Source organism: Mixophyes fleayi, chromosome 12 (assembly GCF_038048845.1).
Source record: "Mixophyes fleayi isolate aMixFle1 chromosome 12, aMixFle1.hap1, whole genome shotgun sequence".
Classification (NCBI taxonomy): domain Eukaryota; kingdom Metazoa; phylum Chordata; class Amphibia; order Anura; family Limnodynastidae; genus Mixophyes; species Mixophyes fleayi.
This window is the reverse complement of record NC_134413.1, coordinates 13,296,869-13,318,485: the sequence shown is the minus strand read 5'-3', so window position 1 is coordinate 13,318,485 and position 21,617 is coordinate 13,296,869. Positions and strand designations below refer to the sequence as shown.

Here is a 21,617-nt window from a genome sequence, read left to right as displayed (position 1 = left end):
TGGCCATGAATGGGGGCATGTATAAATGGGGGGGGCAGTGACGCACGCAGGGGGGTTTCTGTTTCTCCAGAAACCCCTCCCCTCCGCGAACCAACGGTACTGTACAGCTTCTTTGACAGCGCCACGGCTGCTGTACAATTCAGACTCGCCGAAATGGAGCAGCACTCTTTCGCTCTATTTTTTTTTGGGAGGGGGGGGGGGAAACCCCCCCTTCTAAATCATGCGTTCACCCCTGGGGGGATGAATGATGGATCTTTGTAGTGTCTGAAAGGACCTTAGGTGTTGCCAGTTTTTGTCTCTGGGCTGTTGGGAACTATAATGTACAACAATATACGGTACAGTATGCAAAAATAGGTCCTCAAAATACATTTCTGTGAGCACAAAAGTTGAAAGCAGAAATTGTTGAGAGAAACCACTTTATTATGCATGAAGCATGTGTGATCTTTTCATGTACTGTAGACATATTTAGCTATATGGTGTTGAACAAATAGCTTTAAGGTGGATTTATCTCTCCGGATCCATGTATCTTCCCAGTAGGAGTATGGTGTCGGTCGGTTTATTGTAAACCATTGCGAAAAACGGTCGGTCAACTCTCAGTACTGGGGCAGGGACAACAAAACCTTGCATGGAGGAGGCACTTTTTGCTTCAATTTCTTCCTCAGGAACATCGAACAAAATCTTGTGGGCAATCTATAGACATTAAATACATTTAATTAATAGTCTTAGTAGATTGTTCTTGCGAGAGCATAAAACACTTTTGCTATCACATTGTGTGCTCTGTGTAGAGGGAATTATAACAACTGTGAGGGAATTATATATCTTTATGCAACAATTCATATTCAGTCATGTCCCTCCGGCCCAGACCTCTTTTGTTGTTGACCCCAAGTCCTCCAGGTGAACTGAATTGGTTATGGAGGTATGAGGCTTGGAGATATATTTTCTAAAAAGGAAAAGTAGAGGTGTTGCCCCTAGCAACCAATCAGATACTAGTCATTTATCTGGTATATTCTAGAAAATGATAGCAAGTTTCCCAGTGGTTGGTTTGTATTTTTAGAAGGTTTAGTAAATTCAATTAGTGAAATAATGGTGCAGAATTGCAAACTGCTTGGTGTATCTTGGCTGCATCTTACTATGAGAACTGTATTAATAAAAGATTTAGATCAGTTTTTATTTAATTTCTTGAGAAATGTAACTTATGCAATTGTAGTAAATGTCATAAAAGTAAGGTCATGCCATGCTTCACCAACATTTAGAAAACCGAAAACAGGAAAAAATAAACCCTGCTTAGTTTCAACCAAACTCCACCCACAAAAAAAGGTAACATTTGAATAAACCCCACCCACTTTCCCATTAAGCCCCACCCTTTTGCAACCTGCGAATCTGGATGACATGACGAAATCGGGACAGTTGGGAGGTTTGCTATCCATTTGATACCTATGGCAGACAAAGTGAACATACTTCTCCTTTCTCACTTGCAGGGAAAGTGTGCACTGTTTTATCTTATGGTATAAACTTAGGGGCAGTTATATATCTACCGCACTGCATTCACCATAGATGCAGTTTAAACGCACCTCAACATAGTGACCTGTTGATCCCTATAAGTATAACCCTTTGTTCATCTGTGGGGCGGTGTAGAGACTTACAGTTAGCTACCTACCTCTGGGGAGTTCCTCATATTTTTGCCACCATGGTCTAGCTCAATCCACTTCTCCAAAGATACAGTAGGCATTGAATTGGGCAAGGTCTCCTGCATGTGCAGGTTTAGTAACACGTGGAAGTTTAATATGGAGCTGACACAGGCATTGTAGCGCAGTACAATTACAGATGACAAAATGGAAATAAAGCTTAATTTTTATTACATCTTTATCTCCTGCACAGTGCTTAGTTGCATGAATCATGGTTATGTTTCATCACACGTAGGCCCCAGAGCTGACAATCTCTTATCTGGGATTGTATCTCTGCTTCTCACTCTTTTAGCCTTAGCGCTAATTGGTCTCTTTCTCTCTTTCTTTCTGTTTCATATCATCACTCTGTGGGTGTCACTATCTATACCCCCTGCTGCATATAGAAAGGGTGCTAGGAGGAAGGGCTGAGGCACTGAACCGATAGTTTAGAGCAGGGGTAGGCAACCTGCGGCTCTCCAGGTGTTGTGAAACTACAAATCCCAGCATGCCTTGCCACCTATCTGCTGGTTATCTACTGTCAAAGCATGCAGGGACTTGTAGTTTCACAACACCTGGAGAGCCACAGGTTGCCTACCCCTGGTTTAGAGGATATCTGTATTCTCCAGACCCACATTTATATTCACCCTCCCTAGGAGTGGGTCCATTCATGATTCAGTAGCATCAAACAGACACATCCACCTAAAGAGGTATTATATAAAGAACATTTTGGCTATACTCACTGGAACATTGTCCACAGAGTCTGTCCATTGAGTATAGACAATGCACTCCTCATATTGTCAATAAAACAATATTTTGAAGCCTGCTTAAACTGCATTTACCAGAAGGTGAACGTATTGAAGGAAAAACACACCACCCGTTAGTACGTACCCTAAGATGACCTTCTTCTTGCATGCTGTGTATGGTTTGGAATTTGCAATGCAGATTTTTATGGTCTTAATTAAAATGTTTGATAGTTCAACCTTTCCTCACGGAACGAAAAAATCCTCCTCAAAACCTCATTTATGCGAACAGTTTTAATTCGGTTTTAAAGAGTCGCTTTAACCAATCATGCTGCCCTATTGACCTGGTGTGTATATATTTTCTTTGAAAGCCGTGTTTACGGTCCATCCATTTCTGATTCCTGTGCCGTGCTGAGTGAGAGATCTGTTCCCACATGGGTCGAAAAAAGTTTCTGTAAATGGGGTCTTATGGTTAAGGAAAGGTTGAAGTAAGGCAGAAAGACACTTTAAAATTACTTACATGGGAAACTTTTAATCTTGACTGTTCTGAAATCCCAGAGAAGTCAGCATCATCACCAAAAATTGGGAAATTCATCCCGAATAAGGCATACTGTGCATTGATTTCTTCCTCATAATTAATCTTGGGCATGTAGAAATCCAATGTACTGTTGAAAATAAAAAGTTTATATTAGTGGTGGACAGAGACATTGTGTCCCTGGGTCATCTGATTGAGCGTCTGTGTATTTATTATTATTATCAGGTTAAAATAAATCTGGTCATTAACCATTTTTTTGTTTGTAATAGTTACAACATATTTTCTGAGAGCCCATTTTCCTTCCACTACTGGTGATACCCATGTACCCCCCCCCTGGTGGATAGTATAGGTACACTTTCTTCAATGCTTTAAAGTATACTTGGGTCTGTCACCTGGGTATACCTGATATCTCCCTCACCTTGGGCCTGAATGGGACAATTGTCAATCAGGGGCCAATGCATATGTAGATTTGACAACAATAAAGTTTGAGTAGTGAAGCTGCAGCAAGCTCTACATGTTCCAGTTGATGTAATAATGGGCTTCAGACCAATTCTCTTTGATGGAATCAAACAAGGTAGCTCTATTTACATCTCTTGTAATTACACTCTAATAAAGTTCCACTGGTAGATAGTTCTTGTCACAAAGCAGTGTCATTGACATTGAAAAAGTTCAGAACATTGCATGGTGGAACTGATAGTGTGGCACAAAAACTTTATGAAGATAATGATTATGTGAGATGAACTGGACAAGGAACTGAGGAGTAAATGAATAGGGGAAGGTGATGATGATTGAAACTAAATGTGCCTGAGGGAGATACATTATGGAGGTAATGATTATTGGAGATGAACTGGGGAAGAAAATAAGGGGTAAATGGATAGAGGAAGTCGGTGTTCATTAAAACTAAATGTGATCTGATTTACATGGGCCCTTTCACAATATAACTCAACATAAAATAGCTTCTTTCTGGTCCTGCTAGAGGTCACTTGAAAAAAGATTGGTATAGAGGTCAATCCTTCATTTCATAACCTACTCATTTCCAGTATATTTCCATCCATACAAAACATAGTTCTATAAGCTGGGGCCAGAAACTCAATAGACTTATTATTGGGTTGAACCATTTCATGGGGCCACCTAGACAGCCAATCAATATATCCATTATTATGATCAGGCCAGTATATTACAATGGATTTATAGTTAGCTAAATCAACTTTCTGTCTATATCCAGTGGTGTCTAAATTGGACGAAATCAAAAAGTAAGAGAGCTGTTTTGTACTATGCAATATACATCTATTAGTAATAACATGGGAGATTTTGGTGAAAAAGGACCAACCAAATATAACCAAAATTCAGAGTAGGACCATTCTTATCTCTATATATAGTTCCTAGAAACATGGGACCCTTAATTCATCATAATACACTCACTAAGGTTCATTACCAATTGTGTACATGCACATATTTGTCGCCAAGTGAATTTCATGTCCACATTCTGGTCCTTGGACCTTCCCCTGTAAAAGGGGGAAGTATCTACAATGGAGGGTTTGTGGATCTACTTGAAAATGAGCACGAGTGTGAAAGGACTTAACAACTGTTTTTATTTGATTTGCCATTGTATGTAAATTTTTTGTTTTACTTTGATCAAGGTATGTCTATACATACCAGGACAGTGTCCACACTCACTATAATTACACTATAGCAAACACATGCTTTTAATCCTACAGTTATGTAGGTAAACACCAGGTCCCTTTTATATAGTAGTGTAGGGAATGTTCTCACCTGGTTCTTGTTTGACGCAAATAATTTTTTATGAGCTCCGCTGTCAATCTTTGTTCTATTCTGTCAAGCCTACCCAGTTTCGGAACAATAAGAAGCAGGATGTTGTCACCAACGCATGGAACTTCAACCACTGTACACTGCAGATCGTTGTCCTTAAAAGTTTTATAGAAGCCTCTTTTGTGCAGCATTGGGACTCGCACTGTTCTCTGCTCGTTCACAATGAAATCTGCATCTTGCGTCTCTTGTGTGTCGAAGGGATATTTTAATTGTGCTGAAATGAAATGAAGGAGGCATGTTGTGAGCTCTTATGTCATTGCATGTGTTTTTTATGTTAGTGAGGACAAGAAAAGAAAATTAATTATTTTTAATCTGCGATGAGGGTTATTATAAATACGTCACTAAGTGCCTCAGTGTGTTGCTGTTTCCCAGGAAACTGACATACTGTGTTAAAAAAAGGCTGCCTCCTTATGTGTAGGTGATAGGAGTACTTTATCTTACTCTTTCACACCCTACCTCCTCCCCTTTCTGTCTTCATTTCTTTAAATTCACTGGTTAAAGGTGCAATTACTTTTTGGACACCTGAAGATTTTTCAGAGTTATCCCTCTGTGCCCCCCCAATATTATTATAGTTATTAATTTGGCTCTGAAGTGCCAAACAAGGGGGAAAACAGGAACATACAAGATAGTCAAAATAAATGCAGACCTTAAAATGGGTGCAGCTGAGACAAAAAAGAGGAGCAGGTGTGGCTCAGGGTGGGACAGCTGTGAAGGGTGTAACAGTGTGAGTAGTGTAGATGGGCTCTAATAAAGAGATGGGTTTTCAGAGAGCATTTAAAAATTTGGAGGGTCAGAGAGAGTCCGGTTGGGCATGGTAAGGAACCCCATAAGTGGTTAGCAGCACAGGAGAATCTTGTAGGTACATCTAAAAGGACACAAGGGAGAATATTTTGAGATGAGATATGAAATTTACGGAGGGGTGGTGTAGGTGAGGGTAAGTAATGTGAATTGGATTCTGGAGGATATAGGGAACCAGTGTAAGTATTGGCAGAGTGGTGCAGTGAATGTGAAGTGGTGAGAGAGGAAGATCAGTCTTACAACAGCATTTTGAATGGAGTAAAGATGGTATAGGTGGGGGACGAGAATGGAATAGAAAAGTGATACTTAGACAATGCAGTAAGTAGATCATTGATGACTTTCATGAGGACAACTTCAGCGGAATGTTGGGGCGGCAGTTGAGAAGGGAGTGAGAGGACACAATGGGTGAGAGAGGAAGATCAGTCTTACAACAGCGTTTTGAATGGAGTAAAGATGGTAAAGGTGGGGGACGAGAATGGAATAGAAAAGTGATACTTAGACAATGCAGTAAGTAGATCATTGATGACTTTCATGAGGACAATTTCAGTGGAATGTTGGGGCGGCAGTTGAGAAGGGAGTGAGAGGACACAATGGGTGAGAGAGGAAGATCAGTCTTACGACAGCGTTTTGAATGGAGTAAAGATGGTAAAGGTGGGGGACGAGAATGGAATAGAAAAGTGATACTTAGACAATGCAGTAAGTAGATCATTGATGACTTTCATAAGGACAATTTCAGCGGAATGTTGGGGCGGCAGTTGAGAAGGGAGTGAGAGGACACAATGGGTGTTTGATAGTTGCACACAAGTCCCTCAAGTAGTTTGAAGTGGAGTAAAATAGGGTGGTGTTTGGAGAGAGAGCTTGGGTCAAAAATGGTCTCTTTAGGATTGGTTAGATGAGCATGTGTTTAAAAGAGGATGAGAATGTGCCAGTGGAGAGAGACAGCTTGATAAAATGAGCAAGAGGTTGACATGCAGGGAGAGCGAGCTGAGAAGTCTGGAGGGAATAGGGTTGAGATGGTTGTAGATTGTGGTGAATACAGAAACTTCATCCTCAGTTACTGGGAAGAATTAATTAAGAGTGGATTGAAGTTGTACATGACTACAATGTCAGTGTGAGTATTATCATCTCTTCCTCAAGTGACCAGTCAACTATATATTTATATATCCTTCATTTTGCTGGCTTTTTTTGAGGTAAAATACTACTGGATAAAGTGGACAAGCTGTTATAAACATCTCCCTACATTCCAATGTGGACAAGTTGAGCTAAACCTCCTGCATTTTATTTTATTTGAATTTATGGGACTTTTAAAGACACTAACTGGACACTCTGTAGCTTTCTCATACGCTGGTAACTGTAAGAACAATAATTTCGTGACTGTATAAATACATTGTGATGACACACTTACCATCGAGCTATTTCACATATATGTTAGAGTTTATCGGAGACACTGAGTAGAGTTTATAGGAGACGGTGCTGAATTGTCTTCAACAGTTTAAATAATTGGCATTCAATTAAAAGATATGTAATGTTTCTTAAAGGCTAAACAATAATTTTGAGGGCTTGTAATATGTCCATACAACAGTTTAATACAGCTGGTGGCAAACCAACAGGGGCTGCTGCCTTGTCTAATGGTAAAATGTGCTTACCATTAAAGGACATAAGGTCAATCAGGACTAGTTTTGTCTGAGTATCCAAGTATCTGACCAAGTCTTTTATTTCGCCACCTGTCTGTTCTCTCACAAAGTCATTAATGTTTTTCTCTGCAACTTGCGGATTCTTGAAGCTGATTTTCTTGATCGAGGCATTGTAGTATCGGGCAACATCTTGTTTATATTTTGGAACGATATCTGTTGACTCCCCTACAAAGAACCAGTTTCCAAGGTTGATTTCTACCTCTCCCTCTTGGTCGCTGAGTTTTTTAAGAAGATTTTTATACTCTGTGTTCAGCGCTTGCATGTCCCCTCGGGTTATATTTAAGAACAGACCTTCGAGAATCCCCTGGCGAGTTGTCGATTTGGCCCCAAGAGCCAACATAGTAAGGGATTTGGAAATGCTGAGTGGTGAAACAAATATATTCGGTGGACCTCTGGTTAGTTTGGAAGAAACAGTTTTATAAAACGCAACTGCAAACTGCATATTTGCTTTGGATAGAATCGGCGGTCGCAGTGCGTTGTTTTGATCATCAATATCATCTTGGTTATGTCTGGCTTGGGTGGACACAAGTATCAGGGAGCTGAAGAGCAGGAAGAGTGGACGTAGAAGCCTCATCTTTCCTCAGCCGTTTTACACCTATAGGATACATGACAGTTGTGTAAATATACCTTTAAATTAGTATTTGTTTCTCCTACATTTTCAACTATCCAACACTCACTTTTCCATTATTTTAACCGGGAGAACAATGTGACCAAATGAGTACATTTAGCATACCTTCTAGAAGGGAAAAGTGAAGGTGTTGCTCATAGCAACGAATTCTAGCTGTCATTTATCTAGTACATTCTACAAAATGATAGCTAGAATCTGATTAGTTGCTATGGGAAACATTTCCCCATTTCCTTTTTAGAAGATATGACAAATCTACCAGTTAGGAGCATAGAGAGCTACTTTCTGCAAACTGTGCACCTAGCATCTCAAAAGGCCACAAGTAAAACTTGGGGTAGTCCCCAGGCGCCTATTCATAAAAACAATAGAGGTTGGTGGGCGAAATGGGTATTTATTAAAATAAACTCATAGTGATGAAATGAAGGCATAGAATATATTACCTTCTATGGCTGCGATGATGGAAAACATATATACACCAAAAAATGTGAAAACACAACAAACTTTCAGCAGTCTTGCTGATATGTAAAGCTCCCAAGAAAATAGGCTGCAGTATGTTGAATGGATCATAAAATCAAAAGTAGCTGCAAAGTTCCAAAAAATTGGGCCTAGGCATGTGCGTAGGCCCAAAACAACAATGGGTGTTGCAGTCACTTAAATGGCAAACAGTCTCTGTGTATATTGCACTAAGAGAAAGTCAATATGGGTAGAATGAAAATACAAGCGGCTCCGATTCACCACATGAGGGCAAAAGGAACAATAAGCGGAGTAGACTCACCCCGCTTTTGCAGAATCTATCTCACAGATGTCCGTTCGGGGGAGCCACTGTGTGAATCTCTGTCCGCGCTGAAGGGAATCCAGCTGCCGAGTGAAAGTTGGAAGTTCGCACATGCGGTAGTTATTGTCCGGTCTGTGTAAGCTTACAGCCGGCTTGGCGATGAGAAGTGTGAGTGCTGCTGAGTGTCGGTTAATCCGTTTGGAATGGGTACCCTACGCGTTTCGCCCGGTAAAGGGCTTCATCAGGGATGTTTAGCAAAGGCCACTTGGCCTCCTTTTATAGTCTTTAAAAACGGATTATCCAATGAAAGGTCTTAGTGGACCAGATGTAGTAATTGAGGCTTAACGATGAATAGATTCAATAGTAACGGCAAGTCCCTTTCAGTCTATGTAGGTATATATTCAAAAGTCCCCCAAGTGAGAGAAAACTAGATCCAGACTTAATAAAGAAATGTAATAAACGCACAGAGTCCCATAAGGGACCAGAATTGTTCCAAGTGTCATGGGTAAGTCCAAGTAATGTTTAAAGGAAACTGTTAAGTTCAAAGTCAGTGTTAAGACCTCTTGGAACTAGAGTCTTAAGTGTGTAAATCCATTTACTCTCCTCACACCACATGGACCGGATGAAGTGTATATATGTTTTCCATCATAGCAGCCATAGAAGGTAATATATTCTATGCCTTCATTTCATAACTATGAGTTTATTTTAATAAATACCCATTTCGCCCACCAACCTCTATTGTTTTTATGAATAGGCGCCTGGGGACTACCCCAAGTTTTACTTGTGGCCTTTTGAGATTCATCCAGGGGAGAGGGGTCTCCCCCCTTTACATTGTCCCCGTGTCTGGCAGCCATCACCTATTTACACTGGGTACCTGCGCAGATATTACCCCCCTATTTGTGCACCTAGCATACCCATTTTGTTCTGCAAGGGGAAGAATGTGAATGCAAAATCTGATTTAGAGTTGTGAAGGGGGGCAGAGACTAGTCCAGCTCTAAAGCACAGTGTAAAAATACAAGTGACCAGTATGTGCGTGGCACATGCAAGATCATGCAGTAATTGCCTTGTATACAACAAACATTTGTATTTGCACCACTTTCCATACAACATGGTTTGCTCGGCTGCAAATTCTGCGCGCAGGCAAAAGTTGCAAATTAAAGAAAGTGACATAAACATCTTTGCCTCCTATTTCATGTCACTCTATGTAATTTGCTTGTATCATGAACCCCTCAGTGCTTAGCTCTAAGAAATATGAAGGTGCTTTATAAAGTATGTAAATAAATAATAATAACAATAATTAAATAATAATAATAAAACCTTTTCCATGCTTCCATTGGACTGTAACTAGTTGGTCCATATGGTAAATGACACTGTACATCATAGACGATTACATAATAATAAGCATTTACATATGTATCATAGACTATCAATGGGTGGAGTATAGCGGACTGAGGGTGATTAAACATGTAGCTGTGACCATGTTTGTAAAAACAAGATTTTGTGATTACGATGATTAAAATGAGATAGAGGGGTGGAGAGAGCACTTATTCGGGATGCACCTGGCTTTGTGAAATGACGCACAGACTTCTCTACTATGTTTGAATTTTGAACAAGCTCTGAGATGGAGATTGCGTTTTGTCGCTATGCTTATTATAGGACACACTTTGTATTGTCTATTATAACTTGCTGCAGAGAAACCCATTTTGTAGATGCACTTTGCCCATTTCCAGGGGTATAACAAGAAGAGGTGGGTGCGCACAGCGGAGATGGTTAACAGATATGTGATTTGTGTGTACCTATGTGTCCAACTGACCAGACTGAGCAGCTAGAACAGAGAAACGAGGGAGAGTCCACAACCTAATTGATGCAGTGAGATAGAGCAGCGCTAAAGTCTGGGTGGTCTATATTCAGTAGGTGATGATTTTATATGGGGCTATGGTTTATTGAGAAAATGCAAATACAATATGTATGTTGATGTAAAATCATAATGACATTTAATGAGATAGAATTGTCACACATGACATGGCTGAATAATAAATAAATAAAACATCTTAAAACATAGAAAACATGTAGTAGAACAAAACTATCATAAGGATCTTTAAGTAAAATATTCCATAGTGATAATACACATAAAATGATGCATTTTGTGTACATATATTGTGTGTGAGAGGGGGCCAATGTATATAGTGTGTGTGTATGTGTGAGGTTGCCAATCTATATAATGTGTGTGTGTGTGTGTTTGTGAGAGGGGGCCAGTGTGTATATTGTGTGTGTGCATGAGAGAGGGGGCCAGTATATTAGTATAGTGTGTGTGTGTATAGTATGTGTGTGTGGCAACCCTAAAACAAATACTAACCCTATTAGTATATAGTCCAGGGGTCCTCAAACTACGGCCCGCGGGCCACATGCGGCCCGCTGAGGACATTTATATGGGCCGCCGGCATGGCCGGATTAAGGGGGGGGCACAGGGGGCACGTGCCCCGGGCCCCCCTCTCTCCAAGGGCCCCCCGCCGCCCGCATCATCTCACCTGTCAGCAGCGCCGTTTTTTTTTTTAAATACACTCGGCGTGTGTGCCGGCAGTCGGCGCAAGAGGCAGGGAGGGGTACCCTGCAGCGCCGCCAAGAGGCAGTCTCAGGCATTTTTTCCCCCCAAGTACACGCAGCGCGCACGTCAGCGCTTGGTGCGGGTGTACTACGCGGGAGGATGGGCGCGGAGTCTGCCTAAGTAATGAATGAATGAATGTGCAGCGCGCCCTAGTCTCTCCGTGCTTCCTTTTCAAAGTGGGGACTGTGCAGTCTATTGATACAGTACAGAGCCCCACCTCACGTCTGATGGCCACTCCTGTTCAAACTCCGCGGTGGGGCCCACTTCTTCTGACCTGTGGCTGCGCCCTGCCATCCTGTACAACAGCTAGGAATCTTAAGGTGAGTAATTTTCAAGAAATACAGGGACACACATACACTGATATATACATTAGGCGCACACACACTGGGCACACTTACACTGGGCACACATATACTGGTACACATATACTGGTACATACACTGGGACAGGCATCCTGGGCACGCATACACTTGTACAGACACACTGGGCACACTTACACTGGTAGACACACTGGGCACACATACACAGGTACAGACACTTGGCACACTGACACTGGGCACAGATACACAGGTATGGACACTTGTCACGCTGACACTGGGCACAGATACACTGGTACACACACTAGGCACACATACACTGGTACACACACTAGGCACACATACAAAAGTACAGACACTTGGCACGCTGACACTGGGCACACATACACTGGTACACACACTAGGCACGCATACACTTGTACAGACACACTGGACACACTTACACTGGTACACACACTGGGCACACATACACAGGTACAGACACTTGGCACACTGACACTGGGCACAGATACACAGGTATGGACACTTGTCACGCTGACACTGGGCACAGATACACTGGTACACACACTAGGCACACATACACTGGTACACACACTAGGCACACATACAAAAGTACAGACACTTGGCACGCTGACACTGGGCACACATACACTGGTACACACACTAGGCACGCATACACTTGTACAGACACACTGGACACACTTACACTGGTACACACACTGGGCACACATACACAGGTACAGACACTTGGCACACTGACACTGGGCACAGATACACAGGTATGGACACTTGGCACGCTGACACTGGGCACACATACACTGGTACACACACTAGGCACACATACACTGGTACACACACTAGGCACACATACAAAGGGACAGACACTTGGCACGCTGACACTGGGCACAGATACACTGGTACACACACTAGGCACACATACACTGGTACAGACACCCTGGGCACACATACACTGGAACCAGACATTGACCACCTCATTAGCCAAAAGCAGGCCCATAGTTCCCATTGAAATACTGGTAAATTTGTTGATTTAACTTTACTTCATTTTAAATATTGTATTTGTTCCCGTTTTGTTTCTTCACTTCAAAATAAGATATATGCAGTGTGCATAGGAATTTGTTCATAGTTTTTGTTTTTACTATAGTCCGGCCCTCCAACGTCTGAGGGACAGTGAACTGGCCCCCTGTTTAAAAAGTTTGAGGACCCCTGATATAGTCCAATGCAAAAACAAGCCCTTTGCTGGCAAAAACATAAGGTTTTATATCAAAAGGGCTTTTTGCATTTTGATAAGTAAGCCCAATGTTCAGTACTGTAATAGAACATTATTTAATCTATTGCTATAGGATTTATACCCCATTTTAATCAGCCAGGTATGTAAAAAAACCAAAAGTGCTGTAGGGAGAAGTAACATATAAAATAAAATGCAATATAAAGCGAGGTTATTTTTTTTGTTGCAATTTTTGTTTTCATTATTTAAGATTTATCATTTATAATAAGTATTGCTGGGTTTAGCAACACTAAAATAGCCTCTTTTTATATTGATAAATATATATTGTACCGAAGACCACCCTTTAAGGATGGGTCGCTAGTTAAGGGCCAATGCTATGTGTTTGCCCCCCGGGCTAAAATCTGCCATCCAGCCCTTGACTTTACTGCCATTGTAAGTTTTGGGACTGGCAATTGCTTATCTTGTGAAGTGGATCATATCAGATAGCATATTCTTACTTTTTCAGATTTTATTACTAATTTTGTCACAAATAACTGTTTTATTTATTTTAAAATTATGCAATTTGTTTGCTGTGTTCCGTATTTGCCACTTTACAAGGGTAAGTATATATGATAAACTTGCCTGAAAATGGTTTGGTTAGTTTTGTGTCAAATTCAGTTTGCAATGACTGTAAATTGTATTGAAAGAATTCACTAAATGTTACAGATAAAAAATAATAATCAACTCAATATAATGAATCCTAAAACCAAAGATATGTAAACTAACATTTTTTAAAAGCAAGCAATGAAATTGTTACTGTTAAAACATATAAAATTAAAATGTAAAAAACTTGTTCAAATAAAACAAGGAGTTTGTTACCGTTATGTCTCTGCGATCGTCCTCAGCGAGTTAGTGAATCTCCATGAGATTGATATATATATATATATATATATATATATATATGTATATATATCATCTGTATATCATCTGTGTCTCCTTATCGGAACTATGAAGATGTCATACCGTCCTGACCCAATAATAATTTTTAATCCCAGGGCAACCTCAAGCATTGCTCTAAAAGAACACAAAGTACTACATTTACCAATTAACCCTTAATATACATTTATGTTACAAGGTAGTTTGATTCATATATATATATATATATATATATATATATATATATATATATATATATATAGTTCTGTTGATTTTAAATAAATAAAATCTGCAGATTTAAATAAAAGACTGTCAAGAATTTGTTATGTGCTGGATGTGCTGATGTTCTGCAAACAGTGCCAGGAACGTGCTTTGTCTAAAAACTTTAGGCAACATTGTCTTTAAAAAAGACTTCAATAGACTGTGCACCCACTGAGCTGCTATAGCCTCTGTGGTGCAGTAAAGTTGAGCTTTGCTTACACCTTAGACATCTTGTTAAGGCTTAAGACAGGCATAATGAAAGCATTGTGCGTTTGTTTTAAACTGCACAAAACTCGGCTCTGCATACTCCCACAGTCAACAAGGAGCGAATCTGAAGATACATGTGGTGATGACTACGGGCATAGGCAAACCGAGGGGGGGGGTTCCTAGTGCCTGGAAACCCCCCTCCAAGCCTGGGGCACTGTATAATTGAGGTGGCTGGACACTGCCCCCGCTTCATGAGAGCTGCATGCACCTAACAGTAGTGCAGACAGCATTGCCCATGTATATTATGGGGATAGGGAAAGTTGGAGAGCAGCCAAGCACTCTCAAAAATTATAGCCACGCCCCATGCATGCTGGTCACGCCCACTGGCGGTGTGATGTGGACACGCCCCTCTACAAATCCTGCGTTTGCCCCTGATGGGTGTAGGTTTACTCTGCTCCACTAGACCAGACACTGCAGGATACGTACAGCACCTAATGGCACGTACAATTCAAAAGAACGCACAGAAAAAAAAACATATTGATCAAATAATGCTACTTGTCAATAAAAGAGTCATTTATGATTATACATGGAAATAATAAAGAAAAAATGCTAAATTTTCCCTTTGAAAAACAATTATTAGGTTGTCCTAATTGTCTGCTGTACATAAAATACATTTTCACAGTTGCTCCTGATCGCAAACACATGTTTTCATATACGTACTGTAGCACTAGTATTCAGAACTTAATCTAGCACCCCAGCTCTAGCAAGATATTTGGCAGAAAAGCAGCGCACTTCTGTGTGAGCTTGAGTGTGACTTGGACATGGCTGCATGGGAACGCCCATACTGTATATCGCCTACGTGAATCCACCCCCATTCCCCACCCCGTTCACTCACCTAAATCGTAGGTTGCGGTAAGTGTCCTTGCGCTCTGTGGTAACTTGGGAGTGGTTGCGCTCTACTGAGTACCGTCTGGTTCTGAGCTAGTGCAGTGTATTATGTGCTCACAATAGGCACACATTCGTGTGATACACTCCTTAATGGCTGAGGCCCTAGGAACGCAGGAGTGGATGGTGGTTCCAGATAAATGTCTCTTCTTGCATTCTTTGTGCGCGTCCCAATATAAACCAATTAACCTTCTTTCACCACAAGCAGCTGTGGCCAATATCACTTTAATGTACTGTTCATTGGACCACTAAAGACCTCGTAAAGTAGCAAAAGTTGGGAAAACTTTATATGTCTGTTTCCCGTTTTGCTATGAATTTTGTATGCTGTGGTATAGCCACTGGATGCTTCAGAGTAACTGTTTATTGTTAACACATGAATTTGGGCTGTCATTTTAATATTTTGTAATGTAAACAGTAAAAAAATGAAAATTTAACTTCAACCAGCTGAAAATATCACATGAAGATTCATAAGGAATCTAACACAATGTATTGTTTTAGGCGATGAGACCAATTGTTACAGAGATCTAAAGGACCAACTATTTAATGGCTTCCTGGGAAACTATGAGTTTATAAGGAACCTCTTTCCCACAAGAAAATATTGGTGGTACGGCCATGGGTTCCTATACGTTACCAGCATCGGCTCAGAACAAGCAAGTAAACCCATTGTTAATTGTTTGTAAATCTAGAGGCAGGTCCTCTTCATCGCCCAATGATAATTATTAGCGCAACCTATTTATATGTCCTGTAAATTATTTTGTAATATATAGAAAGAACACCCACATTATATTTTATAGTAATTGCCTTCTTGCAGTTTTATTGAATGAGTAACTTTGGTTTTACAGCCTATAGATGAAAGACTCATTTGCTGCAAACCAGCTGTCTCTAATTTCATGTCTGTTAGAAATGGTTGGCGTAATTCCCTGATTTCACCTTGGATTTTCTGTGTGCTTGAATTATTTGTCTATGACACAAGAACAGTTTTTGATAAAATGAAGCTCTTTGCATTAGACCGCAGGAAAATAAGGCTTGATGTCATGATGCCAATATGTCTTTTTACTATAAAACTGAATTTAGTTAGAATCTACTACAGACTTCAGACATATTTAATTGTATAATCAAGGTGAATGGACCCCTTGCTAACATATCTTTATACCTATTACTGGTAGGTTGAAGGAGTCGCTGCACTTTTCAGTCTCTGATACATGCAGTAATGCAAGAAGCACAAAGCTCTGATATTTCAGTCTAAGCTGTTTCTTTGACATATATGTGTTTTTTTACCCTTGGGCAAGGGGCGAGGGCGTGGTATGGGCATAGCAGCCAGAACGCCACCCGTCCTGTTGGGTGCTCCACCCTTGCCTATCTATTTCTTAAAGAAATACAAAATATTTAGATTTGAACCATGTTATGAAATGAATGCATTTTATTTATTACTGTTTGTCAGTGCTGGTTTGGTATACATAACACATATACATATAATATTATATACATATAATGTCCAGGGAGTTTGTGGGAGGGGAGGAGCTAGAGGGCGGCCACGGCACTATCAGTGCTGTGCTGATGCAGGGTCACCTGAGCAGGTGCTTTCTCCGAGCGCCATTGCACCGTGCTACACCGCTGGGAGCCCCTGTACAATCTTCCTGTCGAGCCCACCAGTGTCTAGTTACACCCCAAATTACTATTCTATAGAAAGGGCAGAAGTTAGAGGTAAGAATATATAATTGTCACTTTCTAAAATAAGGAACTGATACCATTTACAGTAGCATCAATATACAAAGCATATATGAGGTATGTCTATAAAATAACGAGACTGTGATTCCACCTAGTAAACAAAACAGTCAGAACCGGTTATAACTGCATACGTAGTAACCTTGAACCTGTCTGAACCTGCATGACAAGCTGCATCACTCTATGATGTTCAGTTGACTGTGAGTCGCCATTTAGTTTGGTTGTGTTTTCTGTAGAGTGCCGAAAATATGCTAAGTTTAATATGAAATTATTAGTAAAATTGCACAAAACACCAACTGAATGTTTTCAAATGCTTACTATGGCCTATGGGAATGACTGCCTGTCTCGTGAACGTGTGTTTGAGTGGAAAAAAAAGATTTAGCGAGGGACGTGAGAATGTTGAAGATGATGATCGCCCTGGACGACATTGCACTTCAAGAACCGAAGAAAATGTTGAAAAAATCAGTCAGATTGTTCGAAAAGACCACCGACCCAGTGCTCGAATGATAGCTGAATCTGTGAACATTGACAAAGTCACCGTATGGAAAATTTTGCGTGAGGATCTTAACATGACGAAAGTTTGTGCAAAGATGGTCCCAAGGGTTCTCACACCAGAGCAAAAAGAACTTCGCAAGGAATGTTGTGTTGACATTTTGCAGCAACTTGACACAGATCCAAACCTGTTTCATAAAGTAATCACTTATGGTGAGACCTGGATCTTCCATTACGATCCTGAAACCAAAAGACAGTCAATGCACTGGAAAACACCGTCATCAGCAAGAATGAAAAAAGCTCATCAAAGCAAGTCAAAATTCAAAGCAATGCTCATTGTTTTTTTCGATATCAAGGGTGTAATTTTGGAAGAATGGGTTCCAGAAGGCACAACAGTTAATCGGCATTATTATAAGGAAGTTTTGAAAAAGCTGAGAGAAAGAGTCAGAAAGAAACGGCCACAACTGTGGAAAAATGGTTTCTTTCTTCACCAGGACAATGCGCCTTCTCACACAGCACTTTCTGTGAAGCAGTTTTTGACCGACAAACACATTACTACACTTGAACATCCTCCATATTCTCCCGCTTTAGCACCTTGCGATTTGTTTTTTTTCCCAAAAATTAAATCAGTACTTAAAGGGACACATTTTGAGTCAGTTGATGCTGTAAAGAAGAAAATGACAGATATGTTGAAACAAGTGACAGAAATTGATTTGATCACTACCGATCCCCTTCAAACAAGCAACTTAAATCAATAGCTATTATAATAAATTGAAGAAACTTTGTATTTTGCTCAGAATAATTTATTGATTAATGATTAGACAGATTTCATTTAGGCAAGACCCAAGCTGTTGTTTAATGTTCCTGCACAAATCTCCTGATCAGAAACACAAACATTTTTGGTTATTCAGGCCAAACAACAGAGGAGCCAGAAAGTTCAATACACTCTTATTGTAATTAAATGCATCAGGAGAACGATGAGATACAAGTTGTTATCGAAAGCTTTAGCGGTGTTCCCTGTCCACCTTCTGTTACTGGTTTGTATACGAGACAGGGAAATATTTACCATATCTTTATTGTTTTATCGTTTTAACTTTTTTATGCTTTTTCCCCAAAGCTTTTATATCATCTAAGCAGGTTCTGTCTCAGCTGCCCCTCTCCGCATCCCAGCCCTGAAGGCGGTAGAATATATATTATTATGAAAAAAACAAAACAAACTTAAACATTTTTAGATTTTTTGGCCCTCAGCAACAAGCACATGCTGATTGCGTCACTCACTCTCCCATCACGACCAACCACCACCCTCATAGTTTGACCAGTTGGTCAGGGTCAGCAAGCCCGGCTACGACTAGTCCAGAACATATGTTATTACTTTATTGTTATCCATGAATCCTTTCCCTTGTGTTCTCCTAACTGACTTCATCTCATAGTAAAAGAGCATCTGCATTCAAGAAGAGTTTTATTTCTAATTAGCTAATAAAATAAATACATATTTTCTTAACTAATATACATTAACCCTATTTGTGACGAAATGAAAGGACCCTTATCTCCCAGACAATCTGCACCTCAGTTCTCACACTACTAGGTAGATGAGTTACTATACTTTTTATCCCTGGTTCTCTCACAATAGACTTTATTATAGTAGAACTAAATGCTGTAGTTAATGCCCCTGCTAAAAGGGACAGGTGTATTTCATATAGTCAGTTATGTTCCAAATGTACTTGCACTATGTACAGTGATGTCTATAGGCAATTATTGTGCAAAGGACATTTATATTATGCTGTTTATTACAGATCACTGTTATAATATTCAGTGGCTCAGTGGTTAGCACTTTGGCCTCACAGAGCTGGGCTCCAGAGTTCGATTCCTGATCATGGCCTTATCTGTGTGGAGTTTGTATGTTCTCCCTGTGTTTGCGTGGGTTTCCTTCCACACTAGTAGTTTAATTGGCTGCTGACAAAAATTAACCCGAGTCTGTTTGTGTCTATCTGTGCGCTTGTGTTAGGGACTGTAAGCTCCAATGGGGTCAGTGGTGTGACTGGGGTGTGAAGTATGAGGGAATATGGCTGAGAGAGTGGGACATCTGGATCGCAAACGCTAAGCAGGATCTGCTTATCCGCAATGGAGGAGAGCCCTTGGCGCAGGGCACTGCGTTAACCAAGAACCCAGGCTGGGAGACACAGGACTTCCAGTGTTAAATGGCAAAAGTATCCCACTCTACTTCGCAACTCTACTGTCATTGCTGATCTGGTTCCTGACCTTAGTTCTTTAAGTTTGCCTTCTCTGCAAGTGTCTATTTTCTAACTGATAATAAGCACCAACATATCTGTGCAGGAGTACTTGGATGCAACATAGTCTTAGGGGTAAATGTATCAAGCTAAGAGTTTTCCGGCGGGTTTGAAAAACCAATCAGATTCTAGCCATCATTTATTTAGTACATTCTACAAAATGACAGCTAGAATCTGATTGGTTGCTATTGGCAACATCTCCACTTTTCAAACCAGCCGGAAAACTCTCAGCTTGATACATTTACCCCCTGGTAAACATATCTAGCATTAATGGAAAAGGGGTTGCTATAGGTTAAAAGCATGAGTAGCTTGGCATATTGATGGTCTTATAAGGGTTTCATAAAGGCAATGAGGGCTGTTGTTATGTAGGCAATTTCAGCTCAAGTTTTGGTCAGTCATGTTTAAGTTCTGGCATGTAGAATATAGTTTGTAATTCTGTCACTGAGGCACAGATTGTAGATGGAATCATCTGGATTATAGTAGTCAAAAAATAATATTAGCACTCTCTGGGACTTGTTTACACTGGGTATAAATAGGAACTCTTTTGAAGAATTGCTCAAAGAAATAGGGAATCTTCAGAGACTAGATAAGTCTGTGGAAGCTTGTCTAGGTGAACAGGTATTTTCTTCTAAACTTAATAAATTATTACTATCAGTTGAAAATCTTGTTATACTTTCTAGATTGTATTGTGGGCAGCATGCTGGCTTAGTGGTTAGCACTTCTGCCTTACAGCACTGGGGTCATGAGTTCAATTCCCGACCATGGTCTTATCTGTGTGGAATTTGTATGTTCTCCCCGTGTTTGCGTGGGTTTCCTCCGGGTGCTCTGGTTTCCTCCCACACTCAAAAAACATACTGGTAGGTTAATTGCCCTTAGTCTCTTTCAGTCTGTGTGTGTGTGTGTTAGGGGATTTAGAATGTAAGCTCCAATGGCACAGGGACTGATGTGAATGAGTTCTCTGTACAGCGCTGCGGAATTAGTGGCGCTATATAAATAGATGATGATGATTGTGGTCCTACAGGCATTTTTATAGAGTTTAAGAATATTGGGCCTGATTCATTAAGGATCTTAACTTAAGAAACTTCTTATTTCAGTCTCCTGGACAAAACCACATTACAATGCAAGGGGTGCAAATTAGTATTCTGTTTTGCACATAAGTTAAATACTGACTGTTTTTTCATGTAGCACACAAATATCAACTTTAAATTTCAGTGTACAAATAAGCTATCAAGTATTTGTGTGCTACATGAAAAAACAGTCAATATTTAACTTATGTGCAAAACAGAATACTAATTTGCACCCCTTGTATTGTAACATGGTTTTGTCCAGGAGACTGAAATAGGAAGTTTCTTAAGTTAAAATCCTTAATGAATCAGGCCCATTGTTATTCTGTTAGACTCCACTGTCAGGATATGTACACTTGATAGGAGGCCACATTTAGAGGATAGTTTCTTTTATAACTGCTGATGTGGCTCTTGTTGCTGGTTTAGTATATGTTGACTTTTATTTGGCTAATTCACCAACAGAAATTTGCAAGATTTTCAAAACTTGTTCCTGCAAAATATTTGCATTGTACGAATTTGGCCATTACATTGCACACATTTCTTCTGCAGAATTTGGCCTTAATCATTCCAAGTGGATTTTCCGCTATCAATTTTGTTCTGCACAAAATTCCTCATCCTATATGAGTAAGGTTAGAGTTCACAGGACTCCCCTTCACTGCCAGCCAATCACAATCGTTGTCTAGCTGGTGGTGAATGGCTGGAAGGGAAGTCCTGAGGACTCTTGGCTTTAATCTCTTAGAGACAGACAGAGCTAGTGTGGTTTTTTTTACAATTCAGACTATGAGTAGATCAAGAACCACCTTCAAAGAGCCTGCTATGCTGGTGACCTACAACTGGTTAGTTGAATAAGACTGAACAAACCTAAGATGGACATAGATATTGGGGAGGTGA

The 21,617-nt window shown here is 40.3% G+C and overlaps 2 protein-coding genes across 3 annotated transcripts in view; one reads left to right on the top strand and one right to left on the bottom strand.

Moving 5' to 3' along the window:
- Positions 1-399: 399 nt before the first annotated feature.
- On the bottom strand, positions 400-13,811 carry LOC142109308 (serine protease inhibitor A6-like). The gene is made up of 5 exons (XM_075193445.1): positions 13,688-13,811; positions 7,214-7,856; positions 4,713-4,983; positions 2,925-3,069; positions 400-690 (listed from the first exon to the last, which is right to left on the bottom strand). Exons 2-5 carry the CDS (start codon positions 7,833-7,835, stop codon positions 505-507), a joined length of 1,224 nt encoding a protein of 407 aa, XP_075049546.1. The 5' UTR covers positions 7,836-7,856; positions 13,688-13,811; the 3' UTR covers positions 400-504.
- A 1,848-nt stretch (positions 13,812-15,659) lies between these two features.
- LOC142108183 (alpha-1-antiproteinase F-like) overlaps positions 15,660-21,617 on the top strand; it is a 62,558-nt gene continuing 56,600 nt past the window's right edge. For both annotated transcript variants that reach the window (XR_012680114.1, XM_075191803.1), the window contains exons 1-2: positions 15,660-15,811; positions 18,286-18,411. Coding sequence is in view for 1 of the 2 variants with exons in the window: in XM_075191803.1 (XP_075047904.1) it covers positions 15,770-15,811; positions 18,286-18,411 (168 nt within the window). In the remaining variant the exon portion in view is untranslated. The remainder of the gene's footprint in view (positions 15,812-18,285; positions 18,412-21,617) is intronic.

Bases quoted from the DNA above. Each gene is read 5' to 3' on its own strand.
- LOC142109308 (XM_075193445.1), bottom strand. From the start codon at position 7,835: ATGAGGCTTCTACGTCCACTCTTCCTGCTCTTCAGCTCCCTGATACTT. The intron at 4,984-7,213 runs GTAAGCACATTT...ATTTCATTTCAG, and splicing joins TGACCTTATGTCCTTTAATG to CACAATTAAAATATCCCTTC. The intron at 3,070-4,712 runs GTGAGAACATTC...TATTTTCAACAG, and splicing joins TTGCGTCAAACAAGAACCAG to TACATTGGATTTCTACATGC.